Source organism: Nicotiana tomentosiformis, chromosome 10 (genome assembly GCF_000390325.3).
Source record: "Nicotiana tomentosiformis chromosome 10, ASM39032v3, whole genome shotgun sequence".
Lineage (NCBI taxonomy): Eukaryota > Viridiplantae > Streptophyta > Magnoliopsida > Solanales > Solanaceae > Nicotiana > Nicotiana tomentosiformis.
The window spans coordinates 53,484,346-53,501,581 of record NC_090821.1 but is presented as its reverse complement, the minus strand read 5'-3'; the positions used below and the strand labels follow the sequence as shown (position 1 = coordinate 53,501,581).

Genomic DNA, 17,236 nt, shown 5'->3' with positions numbered 1-17,236 from the left:
CATACATACATACTTTGAACAAAAGTAAAGCCACTAAACTCATAAAAACTGGTTAGGAAGTTTGTTGACACCTTGTGGTTAGAAAAAATATGAATAAAACTCTCGCCACTTCTCAAATTTCATCATTTCCATTTCAATTCATCAAGGGGATATGCTTGATCTCTAAAGATCAATTGGAACTATAATTAATCTATTGAATCTTATTTTCCTGAAGTATGAAATTATTGTAAGGAAAGAACTTCAACAACTTCATATACGTAATATACTCTTCGCTATTTAATTAGTTCGCCTGAAAACAGTACATTAGTCTATACTCCTACAACAACTGAATAAATCGTCGTTGGGATGTACTTTCGTGTCGATAGTTAAAGATATTTTCAATCCCAACTTTTGAATTATGATGAATTTTAAAAAGGGAAAATGGTCAAATTTATCGTGTACTAGTTGAAATTGAGCAATTTTATCGTTCGTTAGACTTTTGGTTTAATATTATCATATCGTTAGGAAAAGTCTCATTTTCGCCCTTGACCCCTAACAAAGCTCTAACCTAAATAATTTTGAATCATAATAAAATTTGAGGGGTAAATTTGAACTTTTAATCCGAAAATTCACTCATTTCACACTAACTGCATGTTTGGCCAAGCTACTCACTAGGTCAAAAGTGTTTTTTTTTTCTTCAAAAAAATATTTTTTCCTCAATTTGAGGTATTTGGCCAAGTTTTTTTTTTTTGAAAAAAAGTGCTTTTGGCTAGAAGTAGAAACAGTTTTGAAGAAGCAGAAAAAATAGCTTCTCTCCAGAAGCAGAAGCAGAAGCAGTTTTGACTTTTCTTCCTACCAAAAATACCCTTTGCAAAATATTATAGTATATACTAAAATAACATTACTTAGTTGTAATTATGGCCAATATTTTGGCTAATGGAGTCCATCTCACATAAGCATAAGTATCTTTGCAAAATGTAGACTTTGTTGACAATATTCTTTGGGACCCAAAAATATTGCATTATGTAGTGGATATAATTTGCACAAGTTGTATCTCTTCTTTTACACCTAAGAGGCCAAAATTTTTTTACCTATAAAAGGGAAGGTCATTAGTTCATTTTAGACACACAACAAGACTTGAGTCTTCATTTCTTGTTTCTTCCTCTATTAAGAGTATTTTGTATGAGAGTTAAGCATTGGGAAGCACTTGTGTGAACCCTTTCTTTGGAGTAATCTTGTGAGGTTATTCCCTTAGGGTATTTGGGATTAATTAGAGTATTTACTCTAATTTTGTACTCTCTTTTGTACTCTTATTGGTATAGTAAAATTGCTCCTCTCCGCTTGTGGACGTAGGTCACTTTGACCGAACCACGTTAAATTGGTGTCTTCTTTATATGATTTAATTGTCGTTGTTATCAACTTCAATTGTCTTTGTTATTATCATTATACCGTTGTTTGGCTAAATTTCGTACTACCCGGGGTTCTCGATCCTAACAAATTGGTATCAGAACCAGATCTAACCGGGTTAGTTTCAATAGCCAAAATGAATCTAACAAAGACCTATGTTGAGAAATTTGACCGAAATGCAAACTTCGAAATATTGCAATTAAATATGGAAGCTATCCTAATTCAGGATGGCTTAGACTTGGCGTTGCAAGGAAATAAAAAGAAGCCGGATAAAATGACGGATGAGGAGTTTGCCGTCATAAACAAAAGGGCAAAAACATGTATCATTTTAAATCTCTCAAATGAGATTTTACGTGAAGTTTCTGTAGAAACCACAACCAAAGGCATGTGGAAAAAAATGAAAACCTTATATATGAAGAGGAAGGTGAAAAACAGACTTTACCTGAAGCAAAAGCTTTATACAATTCGTATGGGTGAAAGTATCTCCATTCTCTCTCATCTTGACATCTTTGATTCCATTCTTATGAATTTGAGTAATATAGATGTTGAAATTAAAGATGAGGATCAAGCTGTGTTATTGCTTTGTTCTCTACCCCCATCTTTTAAGCATATAAGAGATACTATGCTTTATGCAATGGATAATATCTCTTATAAGGACATTAAATCTATCTTAAAATCAAAAGAATAGATAGATAGTGATATTACTAGGGAAGCTAGTGGAACTCAAGCGGAAGTTGGCTTGTTTGTTAGGGGAAAATCCGACTCCATATTTAGATACAATAATTTAGAGTATCGCTATTGTCATAAGAAATATCACATTATCTCTGAATGCTATAAACTGAAAAATAAAGAAAAACATAAAGAAAGAAAAAATGAGCACAAAAATACTGACACTGCCGAAGCAAGTGTAGCTGATGATGAGACTGAGGGAACTATTTTTTAGCAACTACTAATAGTTTCAAATCTAACAATGAGTAAATTTTAGATTCGGGTTTTTTTTATCATATGTGTCACAATCGATATTTATTTACCACATATGAATCTATTGGAGGTGGAGTTGTCTTGATGGGTAACAATGTTGCCTGCAAAGTTTTTGGAAAAGGTACAGTCCGAATCAAAATGCACGATGGTGTGGTGAGAATTCTCACTCACGTTAGACATGTTTCTAACTTGAAGAAAAATCGCATATCTTTGGGTACTCTAGAATCTCTTGGGTACAAGTACACGGGTGAAGGTGGAGTTCTGAAAGTTTCTCATGGTGCTCTTGTGATCATGAAAGCACACAGATCTGGTTCATTGTATACTTTATTGGGATCCACTGTTATAAGCCTTACTACAGTTTTGGTATCAGACAACTTGTCTGATTTTGATAGCATTAAATTTTGACATATGCCCATTAGGGCTTTTGCGGAAAAAGTGGAGAAAATTTACTATATCAGCCAAAATTAGGCCAAGGTGGAGATTTGTAATTATGGCCAATATTTTGGCTAATGGAGTTCATCTCACATAAGCATAAGTATCTTTGCAAAGTGTAGACTTTGTTGACAATATTCTTTGGGACCCAAAAATATTGCATTATGTGGTGGATATCATTTGCACAAGTTGTATCTCTTCTTTTACACCTAAGAGGCCAAGACTTTTTTGCCTATAAAAGGGAAGGTCATTAGTTCATTTTAGACACACCAACAAGACTTGAATCTTCATTTTTTGTTTCTTCCTTTTTACCTTTATTAAGAGTGTTTTGTATGAGAGTTAAGTGTTGGGAAACACTTGTGTGAACCCTTTTTTTGGAGTGATCTTGTGAGGTTATTCCCTTAGGGTATTACGTTGTTATCAATTTCAATTGTCTTTGTTATTATCATTATACCGTTGTTTGGCTAAATTCCGCACTACTCGGGTTCTCGATCCTAACATTAGTTTAAACTATTAAGTAATATAAAATGACTTTTGGGATGAACTTTCATATTTATTGGATGCTTTTTGATATATTTAAATTATCTTGAAAGAATAAAGTACTTTTCAATTTTATTTTTATATTTTACTTAAATAAAATAAAAAAACTTAATTATTATCTTTAATAATAAAAAATTATAATTATTTATCTACTTATATAATATTAACTATTAAGCAAATTTCCTCATGTCCTTATTTGTAATTTGACACATAAAAGCACTTTTTGAAAAGCTTGGCCAAACACAAATTATTGTTCAAAAGTGCTTTTCAAATTGATTAGCCAAACACAAACTGTTTTTCTCCAAAATTATTTTTTTGATAAGCATTTTTAAATTTTTTTTTTAATCAAAATAAGATGATTTTTCCACCAAACAAACTATAAGTTTTGTTAATGGTAAGAGGGAATATATGAGATGCTTTGTTAGAGTTTTTAGCCAAAATTGTCTACTATGTTTGGGTGTAAGTCTAACTTTGTCCTTTATCTATTGCCCTAAACACTTATTGTCCTTTAAGTTTGCTAAACTTGAGTAGGTTTAGTCCACTTAACAAAAGACCCAAACTGGTGGGTAAAAAAACTTTCAGTACTCAAATTTTTCAGAACCGATGTAGTGAACCTAAACATGTTTAACGGGCCGGGTTAACTCGGTTCCAGACCGGCCTAGACCGGTAGTAAATTGGATCGGCCCAGACTGGTGGAATTGGGCCGAGTAGGGCTAGGTTTGGGGGTTAGTCCGTATATATTTTTTACTAGTTAACCGGACCGGTCAAACCCGGTTAATGAAAATTACTGTTGAACCGGTTAACCGGACTGGTCCGATTGAGAAAAATAGTGACCGGTCGGCCACCAATCCTGGTCGGTTGCCAAGTTTTTAAAATCAGGCTTAACTAGTCCGGGCCCATCCGATGAAAAATTGGCCCACCCCTTTGTCACATTTAAGATTGTAGAAATAAGTGTGATAATTTAAATAAATAAATAAATAAATAGTCGTTGAACCGGGTCGGTCCGGTCCGGTTAACCGGTTTAAAAGTAACTTTTATTAACCGGGTTTGACCAATTCGATTAACCGGTAAAAAAATATATACGGACCAACCCCCTAACCCCCAAAAACCAACCCTACCCGACTCCATTCCACCGGGCCGATCCGTAACCGGGTCAACCCGGCCCGTTAAACAGGTTTAGGTTCACTACATCGATTCTGAAAATTTGAGTACCGAAAGTTTTTTTACCCACTAGTTTGGGTCTTTTGTTAAGAAGACTAAACCTGCTCAAGTTTAACAAACTTAAAAGACAATAAGTGTTGAGGGCAATAGATAAAGGACAAACCCAAACATAAGGGATAATTTTGGCTAAAAACTCTTAAGTGGACTAAACAAAGTTAAACTTACCCAAAATATAAGGGACAATTTTGGTTAAAAACTCTATTTTGTTATCATCAATAATATAAATAGACCCCACACACAAAGGATAAAATTGACCAATCCGACTACTTTTTCTTTGATTACTAATATTTGAAAATATTTTTAACTATAAAAAATTATGATAAAAGAATTTCATAGCTAGCAGTACTTACCAAAATATCGTATTTGAATATACACTAAAAATTAAAATAATTTGACCGTGGTACTTAAATGTGAATATAGAACCTGGAAAGGTAATCAAAGTTGGCAAGGAAGTTCCATTAATAAGAGAAGAGAGGAACAAAACCGTCAGTTTTTAGGAACTCAGATTGATCAGATGTCCAAAATGATGGAAGAAACAGAAAGAGTAATAGAAGAAGAAGAAGAAGAAGAAGAAAAAGAAGGGTTAGTAAAACAAGAAATATGGAGCTGGGGAGCAGGAACAGAGGGACAATTAGGAACAGGAAAACTCCAAGATGAATACCAACCTCAACTCATTCATTCTCTCTCTTCTTTAGGTTCCATCTCTTATCTCTCCTGTGGTGGTGCCCATGTCATTGCCCTCACTCCTGGTCTGCACTTTTATCTACTCTCCAATTTGCCATTTCCTTTTTGTTCTGTGTATTTATCTCCCTGTAATTTGTTTTCAACTTGATGGGGTTTAAGGTGCAGTAAAGATTACACCTTTTTGGTCTGAGGTTCAATAGAAAGATTTTTTACCTTTTAAAAAATCAAAAAGGAAAAACTTCATATGGTCTGTTGTCTTATGTACTCTCCAATTTGCAGTTTTCTTTATCTGTTTAGTTATCTGACTGTTAATGTGTTTTCAATTTGATGGGGGTTTAAGATCTTGCAGTAAAGATGACACCTTTTTGGTGTGACATTCAAATTCAATGGAAAGACTTTTACTTTTTTTATTAAAAGAAAAACTTGATAGGGTTTTGCAGTAGAGATACCATCTTGGTGGGAGATTCAATTGCTCTCACCCTGTGTGTTATCTGACTTTAATGTGTTTTTAACTTGATGGGGCTTAAGGTTTTGCAGTAAAGATTACACCTTTTTGGTGTGAGATTTTTTTTTTTTGACTTTTTAAAAGGGAAAAAAGAAAAAGCTGATATGGTTTTGCTGTAAAGATGACACCATTTTAGGAGTGAGCTTTAATGGACAGATTATTAAAAAAAAATAAAAGAAAATTGATGGAGTTTGCAATAAATATGGCACCATCTTGATGTGAGCTTCAATGGAGGATTTTTTGTTTTCTTTTTAAAACTTGATGGGGTTTAGATGACACCATCTTGGTGTGAGAACCAATGGACAATTTTGGATCTTTCACAAAAAGGAAACAAAATTCACTTTGTAAAAAAAAAAACCAAAAAAACAGGAAAAGAAATAGGAACAAGCTTGCTGGTGCTTTGCAGTAAAGATACTATGTTGGCGTGACATTCAATTTTTCAAGGAAAAAAAAAACATATTTATTGAGGTTTTGCAGGTGGAAGAGTGGTAACATGGGGAAGGGGTACTTCTGGTCAATTAGGTCATGGGGAGATGGTTAACTGCTTACGCCCAAAGTATGTGGAGTCTTTGGAAGGGTTCTTTATTACACAAGCTTCTGCTGGATGGAATCACTCAGGATTTGTTTCAGGTTTCTTTCTCTCTGCTTCAGCTGTGCTTATCTAATCTGAGACTTTAGGTTGGATTATTATTCTTCGTGCTCTCAGGTTTCTGCTTGTGAAGCTGCCGTACTTCTTAGTTCTAATGTAGGCTTTATTCTTATATGCTATTGAAAGTGAAGGTTTATGCACTTAAGATTCCAAAAAACTTCATGTGTTTTTTGTTTCAAAAGTTACTCCGTCTGTTTCATTTTGTTTGTCATAGTTTACTCTTGTTTCATTTTGTTTATCATAGTTTAACTTGGCACGCAGTTTAATAATGAAAGGAAAACTTTTGAAACTTGTGGTCTTAAATATTCCATAAGATTTATGTGGCTATAAAACTTGTGAAGCTTGTGTTCTTAAACATGCCATAACATTTGTGTGGTTATAAAAGCTTCTCAGTAAGGAAAGTCATTCTTTTTGCAATGGAGTAATAAGGAAATATGCCAAACAAAAGTGGAAGGGAGGAGTAATTCCGATATGCTTATGGTACACTAGGTGTGCATAAACGACTTTACCTAAATTTCCTGATAAAAAAACGACTTTAGCTGAATTTCCCTTATTCTTGTTTGAAGCCAAGTTGGGAGGAACTTTATCTAGCATTAAGTTTCTCTTTAAGTTTTTTTCCTCATAATCATTGATGCTCTCTGGAGCAGATGATATGAACTTTTAGTGTCATCTAGATTAGCTGTACAACTTTTTGGCTTAATATCTTCCTTAAAATTTTGTGTTCTCTTGCTCAGGGGCGTACATAGGAATTTTTCCAAGGGGTGTCAAAATTTATAGATGAATGAGAATAATAACTTTAATTATCATACTTCTAGACAAGAAATAACCTTAATCTATTGATTTTGTTGAGTGTTAAGTTAGAAAGGGTCATAAGTTCAATTCTACTTAATCACAATTTTTAACAACAGAGGCTCTCTCAAATATATGCGAAAAAATATGCGAGCTAGTTGAGGTTCGAACCTCTAACCTCTTAGAGCAAAATCAAGCACATAGCCAACACGCCAAGAGATAATTTATGTCAAATTGTGTCATTGTTTCCTACTTATCCATTTCCTCACAGTACTAATACATATATGTAGTAAAACTTTCTACAAAGCGGTGCCGCATGACACCGCTTCCTTAGGTGTGCATCCGCCCCTGCTCTTGCTGCATCCTTGAATTGAATAATTGTAGTATGTATCTTGAAGAATAATGCGTAGTTACATGCGTGTCCTTTAGCTTGTCTTTGAGTGTAAAGTTTTAACTATTACCAGACACTGGTCACGTATTCACTTGTGGAGATGGTTCATTTGGTCAGCTTGGGCATGGGGATTATGTCTCAAGATGTTCTCCTGTACAAGTGTTGTACTTCAAGACTAAGCATGTTGAGCAAATTACTTGTGGTATGCGCCATTCACTTGTCTTACTAAAAGGTAAAGTAGGCCTAATATTTACATTTTTTTGTTTATCTGGTTATATTAACAAAATTTGCTGATTTCATAGAACTGTGTGTGCTGTATATCTGTTCTCATTCGTATAATTTGTCATAGTTTAGGGCCTTTAGATTGATAGTTCTGTGAATGCTTCTCTTAAACTTTCGCTAGCACTATACAGCTTTAATTTCAACGGGTTATTGCCATAAGCTTGAAATGAAATTGGATAGTTATGACTAGTCACAGCATTCAGGCCTGTTAACATAAGAACTCCAGAGATTACTGCATGGTAAAGTATTCAGGTAGGGTCTGCCAATAGTTTCTTTACTCTCGTAATCACAACAAATCTGTAATTGATTGTTACAGGTAATAATATGAAAAACGTTTCTTCTTTCTGGTGTGAAATAATTGATTGTTACAGGTAATATTCCTAAGAGATGGTACATTTCTGGTTTCTAATCACCTTGTTAGGATAGAGAAAGCAGGTTGATTAGAGTTTTTTCTTAAAAAATTATACCATCATTTTGGAAGCAAGTAATTTTACCACAATGCTTTGTTCACACAATTGTCATAAGCATGTACATTGATTTTGGTGAAGCTGATTTTTCCCTTCAATTAACTTCTTCTAGGAGATACTGAGGATCTTATCTATGGATTTGGCTCTGGAAAACGTGGTCAACTCGGTATATCTGATGACAAACAGAAGTCAGTTAGTACTCCTCAGGTTACTTTGGGTTTTGAAAATGTCAAAATCAGGATTATCGCTGCAAATGGAGATCATAGTGCAGCAATATCTGGTAAGTTTCCGAGTACTCCATTCTATAATCCAATACTGATAATTGCCGGCCCCAACCTTTATCTAGTCTCAGCGTCCACTACTTGGTGGTTGTAGCTTCATCCCCATAAGTGAATGACAATCTTTTCAAGTTGGTAATTCTTTTACCTGTTATATATTGCTAAAAAATTGTTTTTTTAAGTGAATGGGCATTTATACGTATGGGGAAGAGCATTCTGTGGAGCCTCAGATGTGTACAGACCGCGTCATGTCACTGCAGACTTATCATTCATCCAAGTCGCTTTAGGATGGAATCATGCTCTTGTATTGACAGGTATTTTAGGCTGTAACTTTTTATTACCATTCCGCAAATACGTTAAGGAAAATCTCAAGAATATATGGAAATTTTAAAGACCTTCGTCACACCACTTTAATAGGTGACGGGGAAGTATACATGCTTGGTAGGTACAATTATAATGTTCCTGCGGGTACTCAGAAAGCCAACTCGATGAAGCATATATCAGGTGATGATCTTCGATTACATGTCTGTATAAACTTCTGCAGAATTTTGTGAAACTCAGTCCTTGTCTCCTGCTTCTTGAGATTGGATTCTTGAGATTGGATTTCACCTTGGATAGTTTTTACTCTTAGCGCGAACATATCATTGTAGGAAAGATATAGATCTACCTTTCTTGATTAAGTTGAAAGGTGAAAGTAATGTTGAAAACACTTGATATAATGATCTCAAAGCCTTCTCCATTACTATCTGTTTTCATATTACCAAAATTTAATGGTTTTAATCAAATCAATCATCTAGGCCTTAATCACAAACTTGGGGTCGGCTATACGACCCTCTATAACCATTCCTTTCATATGCGCCCATTCATTTTCTATGTTGATAAATAATTTCTCTTTTAAGGCAAATTTGGGGTTCTCTAAAATGAAGTGTTTGTTCTCTAAATCTCACATTTATCCCCCTACCTGGACCTAATGTAAGTTTAACACCAACAATTAAACTTTAACTAGTCAGTGGTTTAAAAAAAAAAAAAACTTTATTTATTGGTTCCATCACTTCACAATTTGCTTCTTTTAATCTGAATATAACTTTGTTTCTTTTGCAAAAAGATGAAGTTGTCATGCAAAGAATCCTCGACTTTAATAGTAGAAAGGTTGTCCAAATTGGCGCCGGAGCTGAGCACTCTGCCTTGGTAACAGGTGAGGGTCTGATGCAAAAGTTTATTGTGAGAAACTATCAATTGTGTATTGACCTCTCTTCATTTCTGGACTATTTTAACTTCACAGATGACGGATCAGTAATGACATGGGGATGGGGTGAACATGGTCAGCTTGGATTAGGAGATACCGATGATCAAACTGACCCACAGATTGTAAGTTTATGCAATGAACAATCTAGGAAACCATGCGTCGGTAGAGTTTACTGTGGCAGTGGTTTTACATTTGTTGTCAGGACATGCTGGTGAATTCTAGTTTCTAATACAGCAATGTTCAGGATTTAAAATGTAATTGTTCACTATGTTACAACAACAACAATAACAAACCCAGTGTACTCCCACAAATAGGGGTCCAAGGAGGGTAGTGTGTACGCAGTCTTACCCCTACCTTGTGCAGGTAGAGAGGCTGTTTCCAGTAGACCCTCGGCTCCAAGCAAGCTTGCAAATCACAACAGTAATTGTTCACCAAGTTGCTTATCCAAAAACCTGTTTGCTATTTTATGGCCATCTTGATAAGATAGAATTCATAGAGTTTATCCCAACTAGTTTGGAATTGAAGCGTTTTTACAGCAGTCTTTGGCAAGGACAGAAATTTTCCAGTTTCTCAATTGTAAAAAATATAAAAGGATCATGGAATATCTCCGCACTGCACCTCTGGCACGATTTTGAGAAATTTTAAATTGGAGGATATCTTATGGTTGTCTCTTTGAACTTCTGTAAATGAGTTATACCAGTTAGAAGAACCTGTTTGGTTGGTGGAATAAGTAGGTTTAATACAGTGTTTGGTTGCTTTTTTGTTTTTTGCATAATCAATTCTGCAAAGTTATTGGGAATTTTTATGTATTATTTTGTGCGGATAAAATGTGGAATAAAAATACATGTACTAGCAATACATGAATTAAAACAACTACTGTACTTTTTTTTAAATAAAGGGAATATCTTATACAACTAGATCGATTAAAATTAGGGATGTTCAAGGAAAATCAAAAAATCGAATTAAACTGATAATTTTTCAGTTTGATTTGGTTTTGACTTTGGTTTGATTTTTATTTTAAGGAAAATATTAAAAAAAAATCGAAACAAATCGACTATCTTAATGCATACTTAGAAATTATATATATATATATATATATATATATATATATATATATATATATATATATATATATATATATATTCCTTGATTTGCTTATTCTTAAGCTTTTTGTGTTGATATGATCGGATTTGGCCCTTTATGTTGCCGGAGGGTAGAAACTCATTGGGAAGAATAATTAACTGGAAAGTTGTATTCAATTAAGCTTACAAAAGAAAAACTCTTTTTACCTCATATTTTTAGCTACTTAACAGCATAAACTTCCATCCTCAACAACAACATACTCAGTATTATCCCACACCGTAGGATCTAAGTAGGGTAGTGTGTACGCAGATCTTACGGACCTTGTGAGGATAAAGAGGCTGTTTCCAATAAATACTCGGCTCAGGAAAGTATAAGCACCACATTAATAAAAATATAGACAATAAAAGACAACACTAAAAAGCCATATAAAAACAGAATAAAAACAACAAGATAGTAAGGTGATCAACAGTGAAAGAAAACAACGGTTAGTCATAAAAACCTACTACCAACAGTAAAAGAGATTGTGTGCCAATACTACTGTTATAAACACTCTAGACTACCTACCCTACTACCCTAATCCTCGACCTCCATACCTTCCTATCAAGGATCATGTCCTCGGTCAGCTGAAGCTGAGCCATGTCTTGCCTAATCACCTCTCCCCGCCTCTTCTTTGGCCTACCTCTACCTCGTCATAGGCCCTCCAATGTCAACCTCACACCTCCTCACTGATGCGTCTGTGCTCCTCCTCCTCACATGACCAAACCACCTTGTCCTAAACATCATCACACCTACACAAAAAAAGAAGACAAAGAAAACTTTTTATTTTTTTTACGGAAAAATCAATCCAAACCGAATCATGAACATCGATATTTTAAATAACTAACAATGAAAAGAATTGCCTTTCAATTTTATATCTTCTTTCTTGAAAAATTTCGAACGAACAGATTAAGAAATAACTTTGGCTCTGCATAACTTGCCTTTGAACCAAACAGCCCCTAAAACTTACAAGTACAGTATTACATAAAGATTCTAGTCATTATGTATATTCGTTTAAAATTACTAAATGGCACTAGCGGAACAACCATGTTCAGTTAATAGCACTTAATAATTTCTTTGTTCAGTAGTGGTTTTTACCAGCAGAGTAACTATGAGCCAAGAATCTCTCTCTCTCACACACACACACACAAACATCTGTGTCTTCTAGTATTATAAACTGTCATGCGATTTCTTCTATGTGGGGATACCTAAACCTTCAGTTAAGATAGGAGAAAGATTTTGGTCGGACATCATCAAGAGGGAGGAGGTTACCATTTCCCGTCCTTTAAACATCAGCGGCATATCAAACAAGCCAGCAAAATTTGTACTAGTAAAATAGACGGGTCACACACTATACACGAAAGAATATCAATTTCTTTAAAAGAATAGGCCAAATCAGCTCAGATCTTTGGAACATATGTTTGCCTTACACCGCCAAGAAACAAATGCTGTACTATTTAGGCGTCAAAGAATGTCAGGAAACTACATTCTAGTATGCAACCTATTACATGATCATATTTTTGAGCTAAGACAATCGCTACTTGGAGTAATTACAACGACAACAATACTACATCAGTCCCTTAACCACGTAGGATCAGTTAATAATCTCCGTTCCCTAGAGTAACTTTTCTGCCACTTGCTGTTACGTGACAATGAGAAGATTATTTTCATAACCATTGTTGTGAACAACGGGCCTCAAAGGATCAACCTTCCATATGCCATCAACAATGAATTTGATCTGCGCCAAAAGAATGAGATCCCACTACTTCAGAATATATTGTGATATTGAATACTAAGTTCGTTACAAGGGATTATACAAACCTCATATCTGCCTGGATACAACTTTAAGCTTACAGAAAAAATACCAGTGTGCGATTTGTCCATCTTCCTCTGCAAATTCAATACAGCTATTATTCTACTAACCACACCATATCATTCCATACTGACCAAGGACAAGAAGCCCCTTGAAACTATTACCACCAAGTTTTTTGTTGGGTTCATAGAACTGCAGAGTTCCATCATTAGGAGACACAAAATAACCAAAAATAAAAAGCATTATACTGTTAAGCAGACAACCTTTTCGCTCATGTACATCAATATTGCTCTACAGTTTCTATCCTCACTGAAAGCGATTTATGGATAACAAGTGTTATCACTTAGTAGGTAGAGGGACTTGTGACTTAGGTAACAGGCTCGAGCCCTGCACCATGCCAACTAAGCCCGGTATTAGTGGAGAAGGGTAGAAAGTCGGGCCCATTATACCCGAGTTTCGAAGGTTTTGCGTTGGTTTTAAGGGTTGGTCGCAGACAAATTTCTCCATCATAAAAAAGATGCGTTATCACATAGTAGGTTGTCATCTCATGTTTTACGTACGAAAAAGGGCAGTTCAGCTTCTGAATTTTTCACCTCAGTAACACTTTGTAATTTGATCCTGTTCTATCTTTTGGCCAAAGATCTAGTACCCCTACCCCCCCCTCCCCCCCAAAAAAAAAAAAAAAAACCCCAAAAACAAAGGAAAAAAAAAAACAACCTAAGACAAAAACGAACACATAAAAAGGCAAAAAGGAAGACTCTTTAGCATCATGCAATAGAGTTCAAAGGAGGTATAAAATATGTTGGTCGAGCCAGAAAAGCATATTGCTTAGGAATACATTTGTTGATCATCTTTAAAAATTCCCTACTTCTGTACTGACATAACTCAGTTGTGATAACTCTGCTTTCATCTTAAACTCAAGAAATACTTGTTGCCAACTTTCTTGGTGACACTTCTAAATTAAATTACGCAGAAAAGAACGTCATAAGAGCAACAATAAAAAAAAGTATCACAATATTGCCTCCTATTTCTTATCACATATGGGGTAGCAAAGATCAAACCTGAGTTGTCCATCCATCAAATGAGCCTGTTAGAAGAACCTCTGAGGCAGAGTTATGCCAAACAATCCGAGTAGTACGAAGAAGCTGTAAAGCTTTACTAGCACCATCAATTCTCTTTTGCTTCTCTTCCAACACCTTATCCGCATCACTGAAAAAGTATGGTAGGGGAACTCAGTTTTGGTAAAGGTATCTATCATAAAGTGAATTATAAACAAATGACAAATGATGCAGACATCAATGCTAACGCCATTTTCCCCTCAAGTATGGCAAGTTTTGCACGTATGGACCGCAATCTCTTCTGAGCATTTATGACCTCATTCTCCTGGAACTCCCGTGCATCAGAAAGGTTCTCCAAATCACTAATGGATCTGCCAAGAACCTGAGAAAGCAAGATTTCTTCAGAGCAATACAGGCATCACCTCTCCAAAATACAAAGAAACAATAAAACTTCTTTTGAAAATGTCATTGCCTATATTTTGGAAATTTAAAGCCTTTTCTCCATAAATGGTGGCAGCCGAACCAAAAAATTTGCTGTTAGATCATTTTCCATTATTTGGGAGAGGATGCGGGAGTACAAGGAAGCAGTATCAGGTTATTGAGTTTAAATCCCCAGGAGAATCTCGGGTAGTAGGAAATTTATTCAGAACATATACAGTGTTGATTATTAATTTAGTTTAGTGCAAGAATTAGATCACGTCCTGAGAAGTCTTCTAATTAATTTCTCGACGCAGATCAAGAGCTGAGCAGAACAAACATATTTAACAGAGTTAAGCAACATCAATGGTTTGAGTGGAAGAATTGCATTACATTACCAAACCCAGCTAGTTAAATCCCCCATGCTACATAGTACAAAACAGGACATGAAAGCATATCATAGTAGGAAAAGCAAGACCATGATGCATAACTAAAAGAAAGACATGATTTATACCTCCTTTGAACTGAACTCCTGGCTCTTGGATCTCAGGGAGCGAAGGGTCGAGGATAGCTCAAGCTCTAAATGTCGAAGACGAGGTCTTATGTCATTATAATTGTCATTTTTCCATCTCTCCAAAGCTTCATAACTATTCTCTGTGATGGTTAATAGACCGTCTCTTGAAGATTCACTTTTACCTCCATCTGGTGTCTTACCAAAACTAATCTCACCAGCTGTACATAGGGGGAGTCAAATTGAGGCTACAAACTATGAACATGATTAGATTCCAGGAAGTGAATACCTTCAAACTCTGTGCCCTGAGGATCTGCACGTTGAATGCTCCATGTTCTCCACATATCTGGAGTGAATTCGTGGTTAAGCTGCCCTCCTGAATCACTTAAACTGCCTTTCTTGGGGCTACCTGATGTGAGGCTTCCATTTTCCCCTGGGTCAGTCCTGTCTTTTACAATGTAACAAGCATGGCATTTCATGTTTTAGTTTCCAATTGTATAAAGACAATTCACTAACTTATACATTTTTCAGTTTAACATGTTAGCCAAAACTTTAAGGTTTCAATTATCACTACACCTGTAAAACATGGTGCCAAAAGGCCTTGATGATTAAACAGCATTCAAAACGGTAACAAAACAGATTAGAACAGGTTTATTGGGGAGATTAAAATGGGGAGAAAGGACCATACCCGTAATAGTGGTTCCAGAGCTTCTACCATCCATGCTATTCCTGCTTGAAAAATTAGCCCCATACTCATATTTGCTCGTATTAATACCAAGAGATAAGATCCTTTCATTCTCTAATCGGTTCAATATCCCTTCAATCCCACAATCTTCCTCAAACACAACTGCAGCTTCTCTGATGCAAAGGCAGAGGAAAGAAAGATTGTATACTTTACAAATTTTCACATAAATTCAACAGAATCTGTAACAAATGGCAAATAAATTGAATCACAATAAACACTTAGAAACAATGAATCCTTCTTCTAACTTCTAGTTTTGGCTCGAGTACTAGATTTACTATAAATACTTCGAGAAAAAAAAGATTCCTTCTTTTAACTTCTATTTTTGGCTCAAGGAAAAGATTTTCAATAAATGACAAAATGTAACACCATTCTTGTTCAACAGGAACCAAGATAACAAATAGACAAAAGAGAGTAACCAAGATAAACAAATAGACAAAAGGGAGGAACCAAGATAAACAAATAGGCAAAAGAGAGGAACCAAGATAAACAAATAGGCAGAAGAGCATTTTACAAGGAGGAAACTCACAGTGATCTACCAGAGGAGGAAGCTGGCTGAGAAGAATTCCCAAATGAAGAATCAAAACCAGAATCTTCATTCCCTCTTAATGAATCACTTTCTTGATATTTCTCAACTCTTTTTCTAAATTCCTCAATATCAAAATCCATTTCTTCAGTCTCAGCTTCATGAACATTTTCTGTGTCCCAACCAAAAGAATACCACCCACCCCTCTTCTTTATAGCCTCCACTAAATCAACTCTTCCCGCTTTTTCCAAATCTTTCTTTGTAGGAAATGCATTTGGGTTCTCAGACTTTTCCATGAAGGCCAAAATCTCCGCTTCTAACTCCAAATCTGTTTCATCCTCCGACCCTTTTTCGCAGCAACAACGAAACACACTGTGCTTCGCATTTTCCCTCCTTAGTTCAAGAAACTTCAAAGAACACATTTTGTTACCCAAAACAAGGTCGAAATCCCCTGATTTTCTACGGAAATGAAGTCTTTTTCTTGGGTTTAGTACAATGACTTTACAGGGAGTAGCAGGGGTACTCAACAAGGAGTTGAAACAATCAGGTCTTGTTAAGGGTGTCATTCAGGCATTTCGTCGAACACACTGTAAACAACTGAAGAAACAATTCCAGTACGGTAAAACAAGAAAAAAGAGAGAAAAGGAAGAAGATAGAATGAGCGCGAGAAGCACGAAAAGGGAAGGGAAAAGAAAGTGAATGAAGAAACGAACAATGCAGTACAATTTGAGAGTTGACAACTGTGTACTGAACTCTTACTAGTATTTCATTTGTGTAAAGCTAAAAAATCTTTCAGAGTATTAGACTTTATAGGTATCGAATGTGTATGAATACAAAAAAAGTGATTGATTCTACACACTTTCCCAAGACTATATGTGAGCTGTGACCATTTTCAATTACGTATTTCAGTATTTTCAAGATTTGGGTTTTGTGTATCCTTTGGGGTAAGGCAGTGTGTCCCAATGGTGGAGAAGGAAATTATTATTAAAGGAGAAACTCTGACATATGTGTACTTTGGCTTCTATTAACACTAGTGGGGTTATGCCCGAGCTAAGCGCGGGCCCAATAGCTATGTGAGCAATCGTGTTTAAATGTATTCTCATTTAATTGTTTCATTGCCATTCTTAGCGGTAACACCTATTGAATATTAGTATGTACTTGTACCAAGCATTACACTAAACATTGTTTACTTTTATTCT

The 17,236-nt window shown here is 35.4% G+C and overlaps 2 protein-coding genes across 8 annotated transcripts; one reads left to right on the top strand and one right to left on the bottom strand.

Annotated features, from left to right (window-relative positions):
- The first annotated feature begins 4,970 nt into the window (after positions 1-4,970).
- On the top strand, positions 4,971-10,524 carry LOC104104277 (ultraviolet-B receptor UVR8). Of its 7 annotated transcripts, none has more exons than XM_070187836.1 (9): positions 4,971-5,309; positions 6,227-6,379; positions 7,696-7,810; positions 8,440-8,607; positions 8,788-8,919; positions 8,999-9,109; positions 9,711-9,800; positions 9,888-9,973; positions 10,215-10,524. In XM_070187836.1, exons 2-9 carry the CDS (start codon positions 6,275-6,277, stop codon positions 10,494-10,496), a joined length of 1,089 nt encoding a protein of 362 aa, XP_070043937.1. In that variant the 5' UTR covers positions 4,971-5,309; positions 6,227-6,274; the 3' UTR covers positions 10,497-10,524. The 7 variants fall into 7 exon arrangements, with proteins under 7 accessions (XP_070043937.1, XP_070043932.1, XP_070043931.1 ...); XM_070187831.1 differs by having other exon boundaries at positions 4,975-5,309; positions 7,652-7,810; positions 9,717-9,800; XM_070187830.1 differs by having other exon boundaries at positions 4,978-5,309; positions 7,652-7,810.
- A 1,800-nt stretch (positions 10,525-12,324) lies between these two features.
- Positions 12,325-17,036, bottom strand: LOC104104274 (protein PTST homolog 2, chloroplastic). Its single transcript, XM_009612317.4, has 8 exons — positions 16,041-17,036; positions 15,458-15,627; positions 15,059-15,217; positions 14,773-14,990; positions 14,078-14,223; positions 13,845-13,992; positions 12,792-12,860; positions 12,325-12,708 (listed from the first exon to the last, which is right to left on the bottom strand). The coding sequence occupies exons 1-8, from the start codon at positions 16,601-16,603 to the stop codon at positions 12,613-12,615; spliced, it is 1,569 nt and encodes a 522-aa protein (XP_009610612.1). The 5' UTR covers positions 16,604-17,036; the 3' UTR covers positions 12,325-12,612.
- Positions 17,037-17,236: the final 200 nt, after the last annotated feature.

What these genes read in the sequence shown, in the direction of transcription:
- LOC104104277 (XM_070187830.1), top strand. Translation starts at nt 5,075, where the DNA reads ATGTCCAAAATGATGGAAGAAACAGAAAGAGTAATAGAAGAAGAAGAA. An exon ending in TTCACTTGTCTTACTAAAAG is followed by an intron (nt 7,811 to 8,439) that starts GTAAAGTAGGCC and finishes AACTTCTTCTAG; the next exon opens with GAGATACTGAGGATCTTATC. An exon ending in ATCAAACTGACCCACAGATT is followed by an intron (nt 9,974 to 10,214) that starts GTAAGTTTATGC and finishes TACCTTGTGCAG; the next exon opens with GTAGAGAGGCTGTTTCCAGT.
- LOC104104274 (XM_009612317.4), bottom strand. Translation starts at nt 16,603, where the DNA reads ATGACACCCTTAACAAGACCTGATTGTTTCAACTCCTTGTTGAGTACC. An exon ending in CTCTGGAACCACTATTACGG is followed by an intron (nt 15,218 to 15,457) that starts GTATGGTCCTTT and finishes ACATTGTAAAAG; the next exon opens with ACAGGACTGACCCAGGGGAA. An exon ending in AAAATGGCGTTAGCATTGAT is followed by an intron (nt 13,993 to 14,077) that starts GTCTGCATCATT and finishes ATACTTTTTCAG; the next exon opens with TGATGCGGATAAGGTGTTGG.